This window comes from Falco rusticolus, chromosome 12 (assembly GCF_015220075.1).
Source record: "Falco rusticolus isolate bFalRus1 chromosome 12, bFalRus1.pri, whole genome shotgun sequence".
Classification (NCBI taxonomy): Eukaryota; Metazoa; Chordata; class Aves; order Falconiformes; family Falconidae; genus Falco; species Falco rusticolus.
In genome coordinates, this window is record NC_051198.1 from 21,971,562 (window position 1) to 21,995,153 (window position 23,592).

At 40.3% G+C, this 23,592-nt stretch overlaps 1 protein-coding gene across 3 annotated transcripts in view; it reads right to left on the reverse strand.

The window, feature by feature from the left end:
* LPGAT1 (lysophosphatidylglycerol acyltransferase 1) overlaps positions 1-23,592 on the reverse strand; it is a 67,148-nt gene that overhangs the window by 7,711 nt on the left and 35,845 nt on the right. For all 3 annotated transcript variants that reach the window (XM_037405251.1, XM_037405250.1, XM_037405252.1), the window contains 3 exons: positions 21,422-21,695; positions 12,536-12,662; positions 2,428-2,534 (listed from right to left, as the gene is read on the reverse strand). In XM_037405251.1, the coding sequence (XP_037261148.1) occupies positions 2,428-2,534; positions 12,536-12,662; positions 21,422-21,695 (508 nt within the window). The remainder of the gene's footprint in view (positions 1-2,427; positions 2,535-12,535; positions 12,663-21,421; positions 21,696-23,592) is intronic.

Sequence of the window (23,592 nt, forward strand, 5' to 3'; positions counted from 1 at the left end):
AAGACTTCAGAGAAATCATGAACTTGCCAACATGAGCTTTTTACTAGCTGCTAAAATAGGAGTCTGTACTTCTTATTCATACAGATATTAACTGTAAATGGTTTAAATTTTATAAATGAAATGTGTAAACTGCACCTGTAAGAAAGGATGGGACAGTTTCATATGCAGATTTTAGGGAGATACTTTTCTTTTTAAGAGGTCTAATATTACAGGGTTTTCCCAGATCAATTAAAGTTCTTAACACTTAGGAATACAGCAAAAAGGAAAAAGGTGTCTTAGGCTTTGTTTCTTCCTCTTCCCAAACAAAAATATGCCAAAAGATTGTATTCCTACCAATGACGTTGCCAATGCAACTTTTAACTTTTAAACTTTTAAACTATCATTTTAACATATCATAACTTTTCACATATTGTGTTACTCTAGCTTTGTGAAGTGAGACAAGTTCCTAAGTAGTGTGTATTTTTAAAAAAGCCACAAACCAACCCACAAAACTAAAAAACCCCATGAAAATCAAAATGCTGAGACAGCCCTAAGTCTTAAAACCCCACCAACTTGAGGCAACATAACACGTCAATACAAAGAGCTTACTCTTGAGCACCTTCAGTGATTCCCCTCACGTTAGGCCTCAGGGCTTTTCCAGGGGGTTTCCAAAAACTGTAACACCATTTCTGCAGTAAGCCAACAAAAGCAACGCCAGCAAGATCTCAACTGGCATAAATGGTAGTAGCTTTAAATTGTGCTAATTTATGCCTAGTAAGGCACATGCCTATGTCATAGCATTTACATTTAAAACATCTTATTAATTCATACTGATTACACTGGCAAATTATAAACAATTATCCTATTTTGGAAGCACATTTCTGTGAACAAATCTGATTATTTTCATTATGCTCTCTGAAATTCTGGACTAGTTAGATTTTTTGGGTATGACTTATTTTAATAGTATTTGTGTAATAATGTCTCAATAACAAGAATTCTTTACCTCCTATAGACTACACTTGCAGTTTTAAACAGATTCACAAAGTTATTTGGCTAATGAAGTCCACTATACACATTTGGATGTGATACATACAGCAGGGTCTGACTTTTGCCATCAACGATGGCAGAGTGACAGCCATATTTCATAAAACAAAATACATCTTTGGGTTGTTAAAGAAGTCTGTTAATCTTTTTAAGAACTACAAACGATAAATTAAGCACTCACAATCAAATTAAAGCAGTCTTTGCAATAAATCATCTAATAGAAGTAGTGTCTTTGTTAAACATAGCCACTCTGGAATATTAACCTCAGTTGGTTTGGGTGACGGAATATCCCCCGTCCCCCCTCAACAACTGTGATACTTGTTAATGAAGAGATTGTTTTTCTTCAGAGACAAATTGCATCATTTCTGGAGTCTTCCTACTCAGTCTGTTTGATAAACTTCCTTTCCTGTACATTGAAATAAAACTATCTTTTCCTGCCTTGATTTTCTTTTTTAGGATGATGAATTCTTCCATTTTGTATTCTGACACACGCCCACACCCCCCTGCTGGAGGGCACATAGTTCAGGATCAACTGGATGGGGAAAAAATGCCTTGAGGAAACACTTCTCCAGCTATAGTTTCAAAGTATTTACCTGGTATTTTAAATCACATCCTTGCCAGTATCCCTTTGGTAATGTTATTAATGCCCAAGTTTATTTAGATTCCTCTGATCCATTAACATAGAAAGTGTATTACGATAGAAGCGATCCTCAGTACCTCGCAGCAAGGGGGCCAGCACAGGGCTGCAGGTCAAGACTCCAGAGACTTTCTGCTGTGTAATTCTTACAGATCCTTCCAATCATAGCACATCTCTGTTTCACTTAGCAGGAAACAGAAGAGGACTACGGTTTTGGATTAGGCCTGCAGACTACTTACGTCAGTTTTCTCTAACAGTACAAGTGCCAGAGGAACATGCTAAATAGCCACACTAAGCAGATAAAATAACCTGCCGTAACAGTCTTACTTAATCCCTTTTAGTCAAGAACTTGCTCATTTGAAACCCTGAAGGTTTTATATCGTCTCCAAACTTAACGTAAGCTCTGAATACTATTACTATGTATGCAAATGTTCACTACCTCTTTGCATCTTGCTAAATTATTCCACTCAATTAAAGCCCATGGCAGCAAGTTTCACAGCTGAACTGTATGTTATTGCAGAAAAAAGGAGGATTTCCTTAGATCTGTTTTGAATGTGCCAGCTTCCAAACACTACCCCATTCTAACGTTATCTGAGTAATTTACCTTTCCTAGATAATTTTTATCATACTTTGCCACATAAAAAGCAGTACTAATTACATCTACCACATTTGTGTGAAGAATGCACACATGTTCTTCAAGCATCTTGAGATCCTTGCAAGAAAAGACATTAACAAAGCACAGTTCTCTTTGCCGGATATCATCCTACCTGTTTCATAGAAATGTGTCAAGAGATCCTCCTTTTCAATGAACCGTTGATATAACCAGTGTGTAAGAGCTTCAGGCTCTGCCGGTACATCTTTAACTGGAAAAATCCTACCAAAGAAACAAACATAAATTAAACCTAGGAAATGCATTCTGTATGCGAAGCACAAACTCCCCCCTTCTGCAACAGCCCACCTCTAAACACAGAAGGTGATTCTGGTATAAACCTAACTGCATGGTTCATTCTCACTCCAATTCACGGATAACATAGGTATTAAGGATATGAAACACCAGGTTGCCAGCCAGATGCACAGAGAAGACATTGGCATTATTAACTTCTAGCAAATGCTGTGCTGCAGCATTTGATAAAGCTACCAAGTTGCTGGAGTTTTTTTTAGATAGAATACCACCGCACTATATTACTATCCTTAAAAAAAAAAACAACACAACCCAAACCAAGCAGCAATGAAGTTCACACACTGAAACAGAATGAAATAAAGAACTGGGAAGGTTCATCCACAGTTTTGAAGAAGCAGCTCTTCAACAGGCAGAAGCCACACAACATCACTAAATACCAATAGCTCTTCTGTATCCCAGAAAATATGTCCTCTGGGCTTTTCAAAGGATGCCAGCATCTTTGTCTGAAATTTCTAAGGCAGGTTTTATGCTGAAAACTGACCATGTAAGGAAGTGTACTCAAATACTGCTGCTATATTATAAAAACTCCACTGGAAGAATTACCGTTTGGGTACTTCCACAGTGAATACCAGATCTACTTAGAAAATCCAGGGCAGAATTCACCGAGATACATGCATACAGAAACCCCCAAAATGACCCACCGAACCCTAGTGGATTATTTTTTTTTTTTTTCAAAAAAGAATTTCAAGTCTTACAGTAACTGTGAAATCTGCTCAGTAGACCCTAAGTGCCTTTTGATGTATACAAGAACTTATACATCTACTACATTTCACTGGAAGGCCAGTGCAGAAGAGATCTGTGTATCAGGCTAGACTGAAATAGTCATACTCTGAAACATAAAGACCGGTAAGTTTCTCTTTTCAGGTGAGCTCCCATTTACCCTGTCATCTACGCCATGCTTCTATTTTCATGACTGGATTTTTCATTTCATTTTCAACACAGTCTTGACTGACTCTACTGAAAAGAATCTGAAGTAACACCACAATCACGTTGGGCAGTGTCTGAACGGACACAGGAATGTCAAACTGCAGAAGATGCTCGTGAAGAGTGCTTTTGCTGCTGTTACTGTTTTCAACATCTTTGCTTGCTTTGTTGCCAAGTCATTTGTACCTCTTCCTTTCCGGTTGATGCATGGGAAAATAAGCTCTAAGTGGAGAAGAAAAGCAGCAAAGCATTGCTCTAGTAAGCGAATTAAAAATAACGGTGCTTTGGTATACAGAGATAACTTCAATGTCAGGAGATGAACAATTTTATTTATCAACTGTGGCATCAACATGAACTCAGACATCACTGTAGTCTTTGTAGCAATTCTACCTACATCTTTCTCACGCTGTGGAGTTCTCTAGTAAAACCAGTCTCAGTAACCAGAAATCAGCAACTATTATCTCACATAAAATACAGTTTGAAGAAAAGTCTTTGGCCAAAGACAGATACTATGAAATAGTTGGTGGTCCAGTAAATACCTCAAGTCCTCAGTGTGCATACCAAGAACGACGACAGGTAATAAAGAACTATTTTATCTTGAAACACAGACGTTGTACAGCGGATTAAAATTAAATCATGTAGAGGCAAGTAAAAAGCACACCCACAGAGAAAGGACCATCTTTGTTGAGCGTATAACACTATGAAAGACTTACTCTCTGTCCCCAAACACAACCGAGCTGCCAAAGCTATTTATACTCTCTTCTGCCTATCTGCTGTGAAGAGATAAAAAGACTCTGCAACCGAATATTGTGTTTCATGGTATTTTTGAAGGACAGATGCTTGCTTACACAAGTCTGAAGATGGTTCAGAACTACCAGAACGTGTGTGTGGGCTCAGGACAGTGGTCTAGGATTACCTGGCTTCATACGCCGTTTCCATTGTAAACTGGAGATATTCTTCACCTCCACTTTCACTTCTCCGTTACCTAACGGGTAACAACTCTACAGCCCAATAACCTAGCTAAGCCTGGTATTTTTCCAGAGATGCACCTCCTGGTCTGAAAACATTATTACAAGATCTTACAAGATGCTCATTAGAAATAATTTACAAGCTGGCACTTTAATGGAGTAGCAAAGTAGTGTAAGTGATACCAATATTGTGAGAGACTAATGGAATGCAGCACGCCACTTTCTTGCTTGAATCCATCCAGGCTTTTGTATGAATCAATACAGCGCCAGAACACTTGAACTTCTGGATATAAACTCTGTTTCTTAGAAGTTTAAAAAGCAATCACCGTTACAACTAGTTTGAATGAATATTAGTGCAGAGTGGAAAACAACTGGTTTTCCAGTAATGCTACACTGGCTGTCACAATTTAGCAATGGTAAGCGCGAGCGTATTTAGAAGCATTTACAAATATATTTTTAGATTTTCCAGAGCTATTTTTACAAGTGGAACATTCTTACTAATGACTGAGCTAAATCAGAGACGAAATGTTTAAAAAAACCCTTAAACTCTGGAAACAAGCCCTTCCTGTAGCAGAAAAGGTGAAGCTAAACTCCCCAGTATTTATACTAAACATACTGCCAGTATCATTGTTCTCTGTCCATCAGATGGTTCAGTTGGCCCCTGTGGTTTAAAAGCACACCCTCTTTAAGGAGTCTGGGTTCAGGACAGGTAACTGAGAAAGCCTACTGTTACAAAACTCTTCCAAACTGATCCAAAACAGCAGCGGAAAGCCACTGCTCTGACTGGATCTCCAACCATCAGCTGCGAGGTCTGCCAGGTCTGCTGTTAAAAGATGCAGGAAACAGTTTCTTCTTTCCAATGAGACATGGCATCAGGTGTCACTGTGGACAGCGTGAGCATAGTCTTGGCTCTACCCCACCTTTGGGTAGCCAGCATCAGGAACGCCACTACGAGCAAATTTTGCTGATCTTGTGAAGAAAATGAAATGTTACCAGCACATAGAGCTGTCCTGACAAGGAATAAGGTCAACAGGTAATATCTGAAGCTTCTAGATTTTCTTGGGCACTTGAATCTCTCTAGCTTTTGGACAAAACTAACCTCACATTGTGCGAAAATAAGAGCACCTTTGTTCCTGGTGTGTCAAACAAGGAATCTAAGAGCACTGAATAAGATAACCTGACCAGAAAATTCAAGTGGAATGGAAATATTTCATTTCTCACCAAGGGAACAGCTACTTTGCTATCATCAGGGGGAGGTGGGGAAGGGGCTAAATTTCAGTAACAGCAGTGGCACCACAGGTTGCACCCGGGAAGTTAAGCGTGTGGTAGAAGTAAAGACTGAGTTGACAAAGCTGTCTCAGTAATGAAGCACTGTCTTCTAGCTGGAGGTTACCCATCTGCAGCTGTGAGGTGACAACAGATGTGGGACACTCCATATAGCTGACTGAGGGACAGCAACTTTCTTAAACCACTACACAAATGTGTATTTTGTCCCAAACCAGAATGTATTAGCATAAATGATAGTCCAGGAAAGAAGAAAGGATTTTTAAAAAAGGAGATGTAACTGCCAAAGACATACTGGCGTAACTAAGAAATCATGGAGACTACTAATTGTGGAGCTACTGATAGGCCATTCCTCAAAAGATACCAAATCATTTTCAGAAATACAGCATTTCAGAAACATTTAAACTTCTTAAATGGTCCTTATTGGAGAAACAACTTTTGATTCTGTATTAAAATACTGAAGTTCACGGGTACCACCTTGAAGTACTAATTGCCTTTCACCATCTGTCCTAACCCTGAATTAAAGTTCTTTATTACCCCCTGCTTTTTCCTAAATCATAGTATTTGTTGCTGTTTCAACGACTCTTTAAATAAACTCAGCACGATGAAGGTTGTTGGTAGCTCTCAGGCATGAGATTACTTGCATTTAAAAAGTGTATTAAAATATACTGCCAAGCTAGACACCCTTCACATTTCTGCAAAACTCATACAGCAACCACGATGTTTTCCATCTTATTTATAGCTAGGAGTCTAGTTTATTTCAGTAAGTGTGTATCAGTGTAGACACAAAAAAAGAACTTCCTCAGCAGCCGAAAACTTGCTTCAACAGCAGCACAGTACAAAAACTGGTATGACAAAGAAAGGTGACATAGTACTTGTCCGCATTATGGCACAAAGACAGCTGAGTCGGCTGGAAATAGCGTGGTACTTTCACGCAGCATTAAATGCAGCTATCGTCTGTGGTGGAGGCGACTACGACTGGCTCCGATGTCGGGGCCTCTACACCGCAAGCACTACCGCAGTGCCAAGGCAAGGAGGTATGGTCATACCCAGGCACGACCCAGCAGGAAGCTAAAGCAAGAAAACCCCAACCCCACGCCATTCTCAACTGAGGGGAAGCCACGCATCATACAGACTTCACAGCCAGGGTCTTTGCAATTTTTGTCTCTCGGGCTTGGACAACAGAGCTGCAGCACGTGGGAGATCTTACTATTAGAGAAACTTGGAGACTAGCTGAGAAACACCAAGTCAGTAGACTAAAGAAGTGACTGGTGTTAAGAAGAAAAGAAATAATCCCATAGCTCAACTCACTGTGGGGAAATGGTGGGAGCATAGCAGACAGTATGAAGTCTTGCTACACAGACCCCAAACCACGCAGCCCATTTCTGCTGAGTGTAACTGCAGTGATGCCGGACTTACAGCCAACGCACATCACAAAACGACCCAAGCATAAAGCTAAAGCATTCTGAGAAGAGGAAACAAACCTTCCCAAGAAACTTGTAATAAAGGGCAGGTCTCCCAGTTATGCTTTTAGTTAGAGATGACTTGCACCTTCCAGCTTTTTTTTTTTTTTTTAGTGCTTACTGCTTTAACAGATGGGTTGAAAATCCCCCCAAAAATGCCAGTGCCATTCGACCTGGAAGAAGTTAATTAGATATTCTCTTTCAGCATTATGTTTCAGGGAGCAAACCCAGTTTTTCAGCACTTTCCAATGAATTTTGAGACTAATCTGTCAGGGTCAAAAAAATGATTCAATAGTTAGAAGGGCAAGTTCTTACATCTTTGTGTTCTAAAGAAACTGAAACTTAGTAGCTGTCCTTTTTTCTAGGGAAGTTACTTTTGACATCCTGAAGAAAATCAGGCCACAGTTTAGCCTGATTATGAACTTCAAAAAAACATGTAATTTATACTGTAAAATGAAGTTTGAAAAAACAAGGTTTAGCTCATCATCAGAATTGAGCTTTACTGGATTAAACTGATCCTCCTCTGCTATTTCCATCAGCTAGCAAACCATATAAAAATGAAAACATAAGGCTGCTTGCTATGTCCTCTACACTCATCTGTTATTCCCGAGGTAGGATAAAAAATAATCCTGCAGTAAAATCACTATGAGAAGAGGAAAACACTAGATTCAAAAGACCACAAGGCAGACAGAGACAGGCTGTGACCAAGGCAATCAGCAGAAAGGACTGACCGGGCAACCAGAACAAAAAGCTCTGCAGTCTCCCCTGCTCCAGTTCAACTAGCACAGAAAACGTTGCTTTTTTGCCCACCACTGTCATGCATCAATTCCTTGCTCTGGGCTACTCTAAAAGGGGAAAAGCATGTTTCAATCCCGACTGTCCTTTCACACAGTAGAGATGGCATCTGGTCACAGAATCACAGAATGATTGGGGTTGGAAGGGACCTCTGGAAATCATCTAGTCCAAGCCCCTGCTAAAGCAGGTTCTCCTAGAGCAGGTTGCACAGTCTCGCATCAAGGCAGGTTTTGAATGTCTCCAGAGCAGGAGTGATTCCCAGCCGCTCTGGGCAGCCTGTCCCAGCGCTCCGTCACCCTCAGTTTTTCCTCATATTGACATGGAACTTCCTGTGCTACAGTTTGTGCCCGTTGCCCCTTGTCCTGTCACAGGGCACCACTGAAAAAAGCCTGGCACTGTCATCTTGACACTCACCCCCAAGATATTTGTAGCCATTGATAAGATCCCCTCTCAGTCTTCTCCAGGCTAAACAGGTCCAGCTCTCTCGGCCTTTCCTCACCAGCGAGATGCTCCAGCCCATTCATCACCTTCGTAGCCTTCCACTGCACCCTCTCCAGTAGCTCCCTGTCTCTCTTGAACTGGGGAGCCCGGCACTGCACACAGCACTCCACATGCTGCCTCATCAGAGCAGAGCAGAGGGCAGGATCACCTCCCTCGACCTGCTGCCCACGCTCCTCCCAAAGCACCCCAGGATCCCATTGGCCTTCTTGGCCACAGGGCACACTGCCGGCCCGCGGGCAACTTGCTGCCCACCAGAGCCCCCAGGTCCTTCTCTGCAGAGCTGCCTTCTGGCAAACAGGACAAACCTCAGCCACAGATTTAATCCTTGCCTACACTGTTAAGGACAAAAGAGTACTTAATACCAAATTGTTATCAAAATCAAGAAATACTGAGGAACCACCTCAAATCTGTGACCTGCAGAACAAGTGCCAGCGTTCCCAGCTGCCAACCCCAGATACTCTAATGGCTCTGTTACAGCAATGTTTTGGTCTCTTCATGGAAGATGAACTTAAAAGTAGCAGTTCAGGTTTCCTGGTCAAGCCGTACAGCTATGCAGGTCTGCTGTATCATCCTCTGCCCAATGGATTGACCAGCTCCCAGGGAGCAACGTGGGACAGAAACTTCCCAGGACACTTCAGCACAGTAAGACACTCTGCATTCCCAAACAGAAGTGCCAGGGATGAGAGGAAGGAGGTTGACAGGGCAAGGATCAGCTAACTGGTCACGAAGTACAGCTGTTTGTAGCATGTGCTGTTTAACCAGCATAAAGGGGTTTGGTGGTTTTCCATAACTGCTCCCGATGAAGATCTGACACAGAAACAGGCTCAAGACATCATTGTGTTTTCAGACAAGTGAGGACAGTACCCAGGAGGCACACATGCAAAGCTCCTGAGAGACAGTTTTCCACTGGCCATACCTGTAATTTCAAAAATGAGCTCTAAGAAATTGATGTCAGCCCACTGGGCTTCAAATATCTGGCTTCCTGATCCCCGAGAAGGTTTAATACAGCGACAGCAGAGCTGTAGTGTTTTCTTTAACTCCAGAGAGAGAGTTGTTCCCTACTCTTCCCTGTCCACCACCCCCAGTTTCCCAGGCACATGCTCCATCTTCACAGGTCCTCAGTGGTACCAATAACTCTGTTCAAACCATCCATACATGATTTAAAGTTGGCAAAACCCTGAAGGTGCCCATCACGTTACAGCATTCTGCTAAAAAAATAACTCCTAAGAAGTCTAGTCAAGGGATCTGGGAAAAAAATAATCACTTGCTCTAATGCCCTGAAGGGAATCCAACAGGACAATTTCTGTATAAGCAACAGAACAGGATGATGCAACATGAGTGAAGTCATGTACATACGCTGTTGAGTCACTCTCTGCTAATCCTGCCATGGATAAATATATCCTTCATGTAAAACAGAACAATATTCTTAAAGCCACACAAAAATATCTAAAAATAATTTTTATTGTCAAAAACACTGAAGGTGAAAATTCACCATATTCATTCCAAACTACAGCTCTAATTCCAGATACGTTAAAAGGTCTGTCTTAGCATATCATAGCTAGATGACACACTTAAGCTGGAAAAAAGGATACAAAATCAAGATGACTTTTTTGGTATAGAATTATTTTGGCTAGTTAAAGAGAAGAGCTGCAGAAGGACCTGACAATAGTTGCAGACAAAATTAAATACCAGTAAATGCAAGGCAATGAACACTGGGGAAGGAAAAAACACCAGCAGCTATGCATACGCTGCCACGGCCTCTAAGGTTAGCTATTTATTACTCTGGTAAGCGATCCCACAATCCCTGTGGGGAATTCAGGATGTCAGTCAACTCGCAACCTAGTTGTAGCATAACCAGAAAAGACACAGACAGAAGTAACAAGATAATCAGGGAAAGGCTTTTGCGTAAGGAGACACCAAATAGATGAAAGCTTGTTGGGCTGGGAGCTAAGGCAGGATATGAGAAAGCTCGTAAAATCACAGGCCAGGGAGAGCGCCACTGAGGAATGATTCATCCACTTCTGGCACAACGTAGGAAACAGGCTGCACCCACTTAGGGCATCAGGTGGGGAATTTAAGACAAGCAAAAAGGAACTGGTCCTGGCTGCCACTCTCAAGAACAGTTACACGTTGTGTCATGGGCAACTGTAGGGTTTAAGTATAAGCAGGTTAAAAATGGTATTAGACAAGTTCATGAAGGCCAGGTCCATCAGCACCTACCAAAAGAACGATCCAGATGCAACACCTGCTCAGAACACATCGCAGCCACCGCATGTTTACGTGTGGAGGGACGGTGCACGGGCTGCCTTCCTGCACCTTTGCTGCTACTGCCCGCTGTCACAGCCAGAGTACTTTGTTAAATACATCTTTAAGAATTGCTAACCTGCATCCAACCAAAGCATTTACAGTCTAGAGGACTCATGCCTAAACTCGACATGCCGATTTAAGAATTACCAGGACTGGAAAGTTAGCCAAAGTTCCACTTAAGACCCTCTGTTTGCACTTCAGAGCTATTACATCCAGCACTCCGCCTTCGGAGACATGCCACTGCGCTAGTTTCCATTTGGGGCATACTTCAAATGTTTTTAAAGGTCAGTCGTAACAACTAGAGGTTATTAAAAATAAAATAAATCTTAAGAAAGAAAAATAAAATTGAGAGGCTTGTCCTTGTCCAAACCAGTGATTTAGACCCTCTGGAAGAAAACAAACCTACACCCAACAATAAACAATTTCTAGTATTTTTTCTTAGAATTTTAGTACTAGAAGACTGTAATATTCAAGTTCAATACAAGGAAGGTTACATCATCTTTATGCTTGTGCTCAAAAATAGGTTTTGAATATACACATTTAGAAGCAGGAAGTTAATTCAACTTAAGATAACCTTCTCTCTTTTTCAAAGTATTTTTAGAAATACTCTTCAGTAAAATTCTAAATACCTTCAACTTGCAATTATCCCAGATATCTGAGAGAGTACACTAAGGTGACCTGAATAAAGCACAACAGATATTATGGTATCTTACGTAAATTAGGGTGTAAGTATGTTCACCTTCAGAAAAACTTGAAGGCAGATTTCTATAAAAAGCACGGACAGATTTTAAACATGGCCGTGGAAAGGAACTCCAGTGAGCAGCCTGGAGTCTGCACCACACAACACTGACACAGCAGCAATGCTGGAGAAGGTCATTCCCAGTTAAGCCAGATCCCCCCAGGGGATCCACACGTGGATATCTGAAAGCTTACTGTAAGAGTCTAAAAGCTCCCCAAAATCAGCAAAAGGGAATTAAGACAAAAAAAATGCAATTTTGAGATAAAATGTGATCAACTTATTTGGTATAGAAAAAGTGTTAAAATATTTCTGGAAATTTCAGACATGCAATTAACTGCAAACCAAAAGCAAAATGCAGCTTCTCTCTCCATTAGATTAGGTCTTGAGACAAAGAACTGCTGAGGAGGAAAGTTTTAATAGTAACCCATCCTAGGTGTCGATGAGAGTCAATTTCCAGAGTGTTGCTCTGCTCAACTATTAAGAGTATGCTTCGAGTCAAAAAGCTGACATTTCTTTGTCAGAAAGTTAAATACAATATATAACTATCTCTCAGGAAACCTGTTTATTTAATAACACAGTGATTTTTAATTTGCTGTCATTATTAAAAAAAAACAACAATCAAGATCGGTTTGCCAGCACCTTAGCATTACAGTGGAAAGGAGGACCTAGCCATCGAACATATACCTCACTACTATATTCAGCCACAGGACACTAGCCAAAAACTTAAATGTGCTAAGATACGGCATGGTCTCTGAACTTTTGAAAAGACAGCTGTGTTTTATTTAGATAATGAGTTGCCCACCTGTGAGAGACACACATAAAGACGACATTGCTACAGATTTTCCATATCCTAAAACTTGATGTTACTAATTTGTAAGTACTTGGGGTTTTAGTATTTTAGTTCAATCTAAGAGTAGAAGGTTTATTTCCTACCTGTAATGTACATGTGTCACTGTTGGTTGTCGGTAGCCAAGAATCCAAGTTTGGATGTCTATAGGTTCACCTTTGGGATACGCAATGGTTGTATCAATCACCCACTGGAGGCCTTTCGATTTGCTCTCTAGAAACAAAAAGAAACATGGTATTAAAAGTAATCAGAACATCCAAGTCTTTTATTTGAGACTTACTCCATTTTTATATTACTTCATGAGGTATGAGGCACAAATAAAATTAGACAGCCAAAAATAAAATCCAGATTTCATTACAGAGCACAAAAATATTGTTACAAACTTCTGCTAGACCAGGATTTTATTTTCACAGTTATTTCTGTTGTTCTTACGTATTGTAGTACACAGAACAGAACAAGTTCACTCACTGGGTGTGAATACAGTCACAAAACATGTTGGCCCAAAAGTTAGGTGCTTCCCCTCCTCTACCAAAAGGAAGTTAAAAAATAAAAATCCAACTTTCTTGGTCTGGACTTTAAGCACATTTACAACTGGGCCTTTGTAAGAGCTTGCAGTTGCAGCTCACTGATGAAACAACAGACATGCAGATCCCTCAAAGGTTCTTAAAAATCTGAGTTATGGGATAAAGAGTAAACACAACACTTTGTGCATTAAAGACAAGAAAGCAACAAATAGAAGAACGTCAGTTTTCACAACAGAGAGGAGATTTTATCCACAAGGTTCCAATAAGATGGATACCAGTGCAAGTTCAAATGCTGCTCAGCACATTTAGAAACCGGGAAAAAAAGGATCAAAGGAGGTGAAAATATTTGCTGTGGAGATGATTCAGGAGAGTCAAACTTAAATCCAAACATAGGTTACTACCAGCAATGGTCAAGGTCAGACACAGCCAAGCCATGATCTCCCTCTAGTATGTCTTCAATTCACAGGTTTGCAGAGGGAGAGCAGCAGACCTGGAAAGCAACCAGGAAGCAGGGGCACGCTGCCAAGATGGCACTTTGAGTTTATCTTGTCAACTTTATTCTGTGGGAACTGGAGCTGCCTTGTACCTGAGGTCACGTTATGTTTGGACTAGTATAGTAAGATGCTTACTTAATGTTTAATATCCTAGTATAGTGATATGCTTACATCATACCCAGCAGTATCTTAAAGCACTTAAAGGGTAGACTATTAAAAACAGCCACCTGTTGGCAGAAGCACGTAAGAGGTGTTAAGTTTTAGTACAAAGTACAAGACTCTCTGAGCCTGCAGCTGATACAGCTATGAAAGACGTACGACAGAGGTTGACAGAAACGCTGTCAGCATAAAGAAGGTGCACGGGGACAGACTGTCTTTCTCAACACGAGAACAGGCATATTCAAAATGAAGCCGAGAGGAAAAGTTTTCAGAGTAAACTGAGAGAAATAATTATTTGTACAGAGGGGAATAGAACTGTGGGGAACCCCTTGCCAAAGGATGTCAAGGATGCCGAGTTGGGTTCAAGAGGAAACTGGACAAGTACACGGAAGAAATCCGTTGGAGGGTTAACTAAATGGGCAGCAGCCCCCATCTGGCTTGGGAAACCTACCACACTGGAAACAAGTCCGAAACTAGGAGAGCACGTGGGAGAAGTATGATGCCTGTTTGCTGTGTTCACACTCTTCCTCTAATACCCACTTGGAGCCATGGACAAGATGTTGGGCTAGACAGATGTTTGCTCTTGCCCAGAATCGCCACTCAAATTTTACAGAAGAGCTACCACACACACGAAGAAATCTGCAACACACAGTCTGAGGCGCACTCTAAACCCCACTTATTAATTAGCACAAACCAGCACATACATGCAAGGACTGACTAGCAAGTTTCTACCTCCATTTCATTTCATTTGTGTTTAATTTAATTACGTGTGAGAAGACAATTACAGCAACACTATCACATAGATCTATCAATTATTTTAACAAGCAGCTAGTGTTTTCAGTAGTGGTGTCTACTCAACAGCGGAGTTGTACTGCTTTGTTACAAATGTACGCACACTACCTGAATAAGGCTAGACAGTATTTCCTAATATTTAGGTAAGGAGTTATTAGTAGCATGCAATATGCTATTCCAAAATTTGACCAAGAGCAAGCTTGAAGAGTTAAGCTGAAGCATCCAGTGTCACCTTCTGGAGATGCAGTATTTTAAAACCCTGACAAGACACATAAAATAAGCACACGAGGTCCCATTAGAGGCTCCAGTCTTGCCAGCATCATGACAGAGTGCTTGTCAAGTCTCTTAAGAAAAGCACTAACTACAGAGTCCTTCATTTTAAAAGTAGCAATGTATTAGAGAAAAGCCAATAACAAATTAATAGTAAATCCACAGAAGTATTCATTTAGAAATGGATTTCTGAACAAAGCCATTCAATTTATTATTTTCCCAGATGTAAAGTAAGAATGGATAAAGTAAATTGTCCGAGTAAGCAACAGAGATCATTTTAATTGCAATTAAAAAGTGCCAGATGAATATGGGCACATTATCTTATTATTTACAGTAAAATCTTTTAAAATCATTTATTAAATATTTAGCTAGTATTTCAAACTGTTCTTTCAGTGGTTAATGGTTCAAACTTCATTACGGGAAGACTCCTGCAGTCCTCCTCTGTGCTGATGTCCTACATTCTGCTTTTGTGGAGCAGAGCTGCTGCATGGATTCCTCAGACCAGCTCCAAACTCACCTTGAGCCCCGCCAGGACAGGGTGGGAAGAAAAACTTGCCTCTGACAGCCACCAGAAACCCCAGATTAGGGGAAGAAAGGAAAAAAAAAAACCCACACAACAATTTTTCTGAAGGTAACAACAGCCTCCATAGACCCTCCTTTAGAGCAAGCAGGTCTTAGCACAGCTCCCTCCATGTACAATTACCAAGACATGCTATCAAATCAGCCACAGGCATATTTCTGCATGCTCTGGTTTAAAATAAGCCTTACATAATCATCCAAGATCTCACACTGCCAAAAACCTCTGAGTCACCAAGGATTTCAGAAAATCAATTGTGAAATAAATCTTATAGTGCTTTCGGGGGGGTTATACCATGTTGCACCCTGCTCATGAGCATATTTATGTTAAAGACATGAAGCTCTAACAGATCCTGAAACTGAAAAAATACCAGACAACACAAACACAACACAAAGGGTAGGACCTCAGTCTCTCTGAGGACACTGCTTTCAGGCCTAAGCAGACCTTTGAACAAGAATAAACTCTATTTTTTAAATACACACTAACAGAAACTCGGAACAGAAAGATTGCTGCGTTAGTTGTAACGGGGTGTGAATCAGGTCTGGCACATGTAGCTGAAAAAAAGGCAGTTGCATATACCTGTTCAAGAACTCCTCTTGCCATGCTTGGCTTGGCCAATGCAGCCATGGGTGCTTCTGCTTGCCAAACCCTTTTTCTACCTACTTTCTACCTGCCATTAGAAGACACCCCCATCCTTCATTCCTAGCACCTGCTGAAAGATTGAGCAGCCTGCCTGCTGGAGACTGCAGCAGAAGAAACTGTTCAGAGGCCAGATCTAAGCAGATCTCTTCGAGCACTAGGTTTTTTTTCTGTGGTATCAGTCTGCTTGCCACTTTCAGCGCAGGTGGAGGATTTTGATTCCGCAAATTGCCTCAGAATGTGAGCAGCCTGATTCTTTTTGAAATAGTACATAAATGTTCAAAACAGGCCTGCAGGCATCTGTCTACACAGCTGCATCCAAACTACGTAGTAACAATGTACCCTGGTATGCATGGTACATACTTGTGTTGTGAGTGTTAAGAGAAGACTGAACAGTCACAGCTAACAGTAGCTTTCTGGCCTAGACAAAAAAATCAAAATAGAATTTAAACAGTTTCTTAACTTCTTGGTTGGTTGGAGATTTTTGTGTTTGGTTTGTTGTCGTTTGTTTTTTAAGTCACCAGCAGAGACAAATTTTTGTAACTATTCTCCTTGTTTTTGTTCTAGCTGTGGATTTGGTGATAGCTGCTTCTTATTTAGTTATGAAGCGACTTACATCAGTGTCTTCAAGGCATTCAGTGCTTTGTCACCCTCTACTCTCCTCTCACAGCATATACCTGACTGTCTACAATTACAAATTTCATGCGGTTCAGAGCTTCTCTTCATCCCCTCTCTCTTCTTCCCTGGGTTTACCCTCAACCAGTGCTAAAATCCAGATTTGACTATGCGCAGAACTCTTCAAACCCGCCAGCACACCGTCAGTGTTTACCACTGAGAAAAAGAGCAAGTTGCAAAGACAGGTTTCAGCAGGAAACCTCACCCCCAGCCGAGCTCTGGATGGTGCGATACTGCCAGATTGGATCTGGAGTGGGAAAGAATGCACCAGCCAGGCCTGACCCTGAGGACCGCAGCTTCCACTTGAAAAAGAAAATACTTACTAGCATTCACTAGTATTCAGGTGTGGTTTCCTGAACACTTACATCACCCTGAATGCAGCCAGAAGAGGCTGTTGCCTCCCCCTGCACAGTAATGCATTCTCGTAACTTGCCCCTTGTTCTCTACTTATCCTCATGTGATCAACTGGACCATTGACCCTAAAATTAACTTTTTTTCTCAAAGATTAGCTCTCAGATGTAACATTTTATCATTCCCAGATTTCTCTGTAAGAAGTCACCTGGAACAAAACAAGAAGCCCCTTTTCCAGGATTAAAAAAAAAAAAAAAAAAGGCCTTCCCACATGTTATTCCAGTCACATTCCTCATATAACAGTGAATCAAAAAGTTTGATTTAAAAAAAATATCAATTATGAAGTCCAGTGTCCAGCTCTGCAGAAAAGAAAATTGAACTTTTCTGACAAAAAGCATCAGAACTGAATGTACTGTGCTGCATTTGAAAGCAGTAAGATAAGATTTCAATACAGCTTTAAGCAAACTCATAAAAACCTCTGATCAGATGCCACATGGTAAAATAAAGCAGAATTAAAAAAAACATACTAGAGCAAGCCTGATCAAAAATAAGCTCTGGAAGGTTTATCTTCGGTGAACAATTGCTCCAAACTCCTGTGAATTGGCAGCTGTTTGGCATTTAGAACATTTTACTAGTTCTAAAACTCGCAAGATCAATTCTTACTAAGTGAAGGAACATTGTACTTGCAACTATGCCAGAGACTAAGTGTCCTGTTAAAAAAATTAACAAACCCGAACCCATAAAATACCCCCGCAGGCACGCACCACCCCCTCTCTTACAGGGTGAAGGTGATGATGGCTATGCATCAAGCATTTCTGTGCTGCCTGTATTTCTGTTCTGCACTAAAAACTTCTCCTCAAATGCAGGTGCTGGCTGCAGCCCTCTGTTTGGGCAGCACCGTACATGGGCCCAGAGGGATGCTTTCATCAGACACCAGAATTAACTTACACCACCTTTTCAGGCACAGACACCACTTTACTACATTGTGTGTACTTTCTAGCCTCAAAGGCACTCAAGCCATCAAAAGATAGTACTATCTTTCCTATGTGTTTTTCCATCCTATTTATTTAGAAATAAAATTGTAAGATTTCCTTAAATTAAACAAGTGTTTCAAAAGGCAGCAAAAGCAACAACTGTTTTAGTCATTTAACTTGGTATTTACCAGCAATAAGTTAAAGTTCACCCTGATGAAGGCTAGTACTTGGGACTTTAAATATGAAAGAAGGCTTGGAAAACTGTTAGGAGGGAGGAGGAAATTAAGACAATAGAGGCTGTTTGCCTTGGAAAAGCAACTGATACAGAACTGATCAGTTTAAGTACAAGAATAATTAAATATTATTGATCGTCTAGCTCAGGAACATTTGTTCTTCCTGTCACTTTACAGAGAAAGAATCAGGTAAGACAATGTGGAAAATTTATAACTAGTACAAAAATAAACTGAAAAGGGGATTGGTTATTAAGAATAGTAATATCGTAAATCAAGGCTAACGAAATTCTGGGGAGGCCAATGAACCCTTGCACTTCACAACATAAACCCACCTCTTAAGAAATGGACAACAGAAATCAGATTAGAGACCTTAGAGAAGGACAGATGATGTAGCATTTATCTGTTGCACAATTCTTGAACTATTGAAGGCCAAAACTTCAGTGACATTTGACCGACAGAAGCAAGCTGGGCTGGGGAGCTGACATGACGAAAGCACTGTACGCAACTGGGTTAGTACCAAATTAGGGTGCAGAGTAATGGTATATTACAAATTAATCATCTTTCCTTCTTTCACCCAGTAGTATACACCGTTCCAGCTCAGGAAGTAGAACGCTATAAAATCTACAATGGTATAAAAGCTACAAGCATCATTTAAAATTAATTAAGTACTAATAAAGTGACAGCACTCAAGAACACTGCAACTGTTTATCATGACTCATTGTAACACAGCTACCCAGGAAACTCAATAGGAAAGGGACACAATTTTTGATGAGGAGGAATTAACTGTTAATCTACAAAGCAATTTAAAACTGGGTGGGGGAGGGAGGTGAACTCCCATCATTATCAATAAAGCTCGATGATTAACAAAAAGATTGAGAGAATGATACATAATGGAGAAGAAAGATTATTTTAGTAGGCTGAATAATTTGGTAACCCAGGACACCAGGAACGTTGCTAAATAAGATAGTATAAAGTACAAGAAGCAGTGCAGAGGAGAAACATTTTCAGCCAACCATGACGTTCACGTGTGATGCTACTGACAAAAACGCCATTTCTCAAGCAAAGGAGTACAGTAATGATGCGCAAAAGTTTATACGCAATCTCTAGGCAAGACACCAGGGAAACCTTTGCTGTATACACCACATCTAGTTCTAGCACCCACCGCTCAAATGGCCACCTCGAAGAGGACACAGACATGTTTGATTTCAGGTTGAGCCAGGGTTTTTCACGTGGTTTTAAAAAACTGGGACAGATAGAACAGGTAAAAAGCACAGGTGATCACTAACTTTTTAGGCTTCTAATTTTATATTATAACCTTATCAATTTATACAATTATACTTCATTCAACTGAACATTCTTCAAAAATTTTCTGAAGTGGCAGTGGCAAGAGTACAGTAAAAGCATTTGGGAAGCAGAAGGTTAAAGGAAGAATCTTCTATACGAGATACTGATCAAGAATTACCTTTCATACATCTCTGAATGGGAAATTTTACCATGCTAGAAACATTTTTGTAAGCTTAAAAGAAGAGAGGACTTAAACACTCTCAGCTTCATTATGTATCGATATTACTCTTTCCTAGCATATAAAATTTACTTTTACTTCCCTTCTTCATCCCTTTTATTATGTTTTCATGTCCATTACTCTCAAAGAATGATAGCTGAACCCACACATTTCTTTACTATTTTTGCCCATTTATCTTTCCTTCTGTTTTTTTGAGTAGAGCGGACAGATGGGGCTCCACTGTATTTGTGAGACAATTCCGTTATTTTAGCACCCAGTTAGGTCAACCACTATCAAATGCTCACTTGTCCAGAGTCTGAATCATGCTGCTCAAAAAAAGAGTCAGGTTTGATGTTCAGCTAAGGTGATAGCAATCTAGGAGTATGAAAACATAAAATTGGTATTTGACAAGTGCTTTTGCTCCCTTTACAGAACTAGGGGGACTGTAATTCATCTGGGTAACTTCTTGCTTTTCATACATTTTTGCCTTTGAGATAGGAAGAAATAGAAAAGGAACAGGCCAAATTTTTCCCCTTAAAAAACAACAAGGACTGGGGTATACTGTTTCTCTCTTCTAAACCTAAAATTTTCTAAGACAGAAAGGGCTTTCTTCAGCTTTTCACTTCTGAATGTAGCCTGGAATATTCTGATGCATTCCATGGCTTGATTTTCAGTTCATTTAAAATCTTCCCTCCACCCCTGCAAGAACATCATCTCCATTAATTTCTTATGCTGACGAGATTAACTTCAAAACGAAACATCTGGAAGCGATTTCTGTATAAAGGTTCCTGCTAACCTTGAAATTTGACCTTCAGACAGAAAAAAACTGAAGTCATCTGCATATGTGGCTTCATCAGCATGGACCTTTGTTCCAAACCGCTAAACAACTACAATAACTTGGCTATGGAAATACCAGCACCACCCATCAACAAGACACCACCACAAACCCCCAGTCATTGTTTCTATATTAAGTAACAGAAACCTACAACTAGGTTAAGATCTAAACCCGCTCTTGAACGTGCCAGGAAGTTAATTTTAAAATCAAGAGAGTAAAAGCATCAAGTCCAATAACTACAGGCATTATTTATATCCCAGCTATACCCTCCCTCTACAGCCCAGGTGTTCCAGAACAGTAATGCTACAGGAATATTCTTATTCCCTCATAACTCTAACATAAGGCAGCAAAAACAATCCTTCAAATCTAGCCACCAGCAACAGTTAACTCCAGCAACAAAGGGGACAGTTCTCATAAAAATCTGCAGAGAACAGAACAACTCAAACTCAATAGCAAATAGTTCAGGAAGAGGAATGAAGTATACAATACTGGACGCAAAGAAGCTTCTACAGCCAGGAATAGAAATTATGAATATATAGTTTGCATATTCCAGAAATACTTTTACTATATTTCCATACTACCATAAACGAAGACAAATCATCAGTCTTGCTGAAAGGAGCAGCCCACCTTCCTCACTCTGGGTGCTCATTCCAGTATCTTTATATTTACCCATCATGTGTGCCAAGCCAAGCTTTCACACAGCCACACCATAGATTAAATCAAATTAAAACTACGGTTTTCTTTTTTTTTTTTCTTTTTTTTTTGTCTCAACATCAGAAATAAAGTTAGTGGAACTAAAAGTAAACATGAAAACATTTATATAAATATGAATGTCCATTATGGATGTGTTTGACATTTAAAGAGACCAAATCAACACAATATTTTTGCTTAACTCAAATCTTACACATTCAATTTGCTTTTTATCCACCAGAGTGAAGCAGTCTTTACCTTTTATCACAGCATCTCCACCTGCTGGAGTTCCGTTTTCTTGCGGCGCTACAAGCGTTTTCAGAATTAGTTGTGTTGCCCCAAGTCTCGGCAGGGTGACATGTTTAAGAAATGGCAAATTGTTTTTCTTGGCAAATGCCTGGCTTGTTTCTCTCCTTTTCCTAAGAAAGCCACCTTCTGGAAATAAAACAATCCATTTCCGATTGCGGCTCCTGTAATATTTTTCTAGATGCTCCTTGAGTAACACAAGCTGCTGGTCACGGTGTGCTCTTCCCTGTAAGGATAAAACATTACCTAAATAAAATGAATGCTTAAAAGAGATAATATTAGACAGGTAAGTACTACATTTCTAAGATTTCTCTCTTTCCAGAGATAGAAATAAGCCCCTAAAACAACACAAAACAATGTTCTCCTCGGAGTACCTATGGTGGCCAAATTAACGCCACTTTACAGAAAGGCTGAAAAAAGGTCCCTGAAATTGAGAACGAAGCTCCTGATTTGATGACTTCTCCACAAGAGTGACGTCCAGACTGTAAGTGGGAACGTCACGTAACAGGAGGATGTATTTACAGAATTCCCTAGTTGTTACTGGGTCCCAAGCTGAATTTGCTAAACTGCATTCTGCAAACACAGTCTAGGGGTCAAGCTATGATTTGGAGGTCTGCTTATCATTAGTAATTTCTGCAAGCCAAACAGTATCCTTGCTTATACTATTTTCTACGCAGCTCTCCCCCCACCTCCACCCCATACTAGCATTGCAGGAGGTACCACAGACAGACCTCGAGACCAGGCCTGAGGGGGCTTACCACAGCAGAACCACAGATTTCACCCAAACCTGCAACGCTTGAATGACTCATTTCTCCTCTTTGATGTATTAGCGCAACTTCTTCACTTAAGACAGTAAGATATGTCCTTAATTACTGCAGAAGTATCTTTGATATTTTCAACCACAACCTTTTCTCTTCCGTCTCTGCACACTTGCAAGAGCAAGCTACACCAATTTTCACAGGAATGAGTTTACATCAATTAGCATTTTTGAGTGCTCCAAAGTGACTTTGCCAAATCACTCAAAAGACACAGAAGTCCAAAATTTAAGATCTCCTCAGCAGAGGTGATTTTAATTCTCTGAACTGCCACAAACCTTCCACTGTTTGGTGGTTGGCTGGGTTTTTTTATTAGAGGAAGAAGAGGGAAAGAGTGGGGTTGAGTGGAAGACAACAAGAACCAGTATTTTATTGAAGATTAGTCTGGTGAAAGTTTCTCCTAGATTTAAGTCTCACGATGGCAACTACTTCCAACTTACCTCATGAAAGGGAAGGAAAAAGCTCTGCTTGCTCATATTAATGCAATTAAAGAGTAACATAAACGTTCCTCAGTTAAACCAGTCCCTTCTCACCACACCACAGGACTCCAGGATAGCACAGCAGTTAAGAAAAGAGCAGTGAATAATAAACTTTTCACACATTAGATATTAGAACTCTCCAAAACCTAAACAAACCTGATGAATATGACTGGTGAATAAATTTCAGTTTAGCAAATACCGTGAGGTTTAAGATGCTGCTGCAATACAGAAAAATCTACTGGACTAATGGGCAAGAGAGGAGTGTTTAAAAACAACCATGACTAGTGGAATACTGAGGAGTACTGGAAGATAAACCACAGTTAACGTACTGATCAAGAAGAAGAGAAAGCAAGTCATACAAAAGCAGAAGCAGCTCCTTAATATAACCAGTTCTTGAAGACCATGGCTAGCTGCTCACCATCACAGGGAAGGGGCTTGGCCCTCTTTCATTTAAAGGAAAGAAAAGAGATAGCAGCAGACTGCTGACAAATTCAGGATGCCATGCATTTCATGTCACCGATATGGCAAGTTACCAACAGTCTCTGTTTCCAGTAACATTTTCAATGGGAGAAAAGAAAATACTAGCCAACATCTAGCAGACTTCAGAGGCGTTCCTAAAGCTATCGTTGGTGCTGCTCAGGAAAATTAGGCTAATGTACATTTTTAACAAATTGGATGTACTGTACCATGATCAAATTACATTATTTAACAGCGGGAAAAAAAAAAGTATTTGCTCATCCAAATATTACCTAGGGCCTTTCTATAGTTAGGCAAAGGATCATTACTCACTCACCTTAAGTGTTTTTGCTACACCCAAAGGCTAACTAAT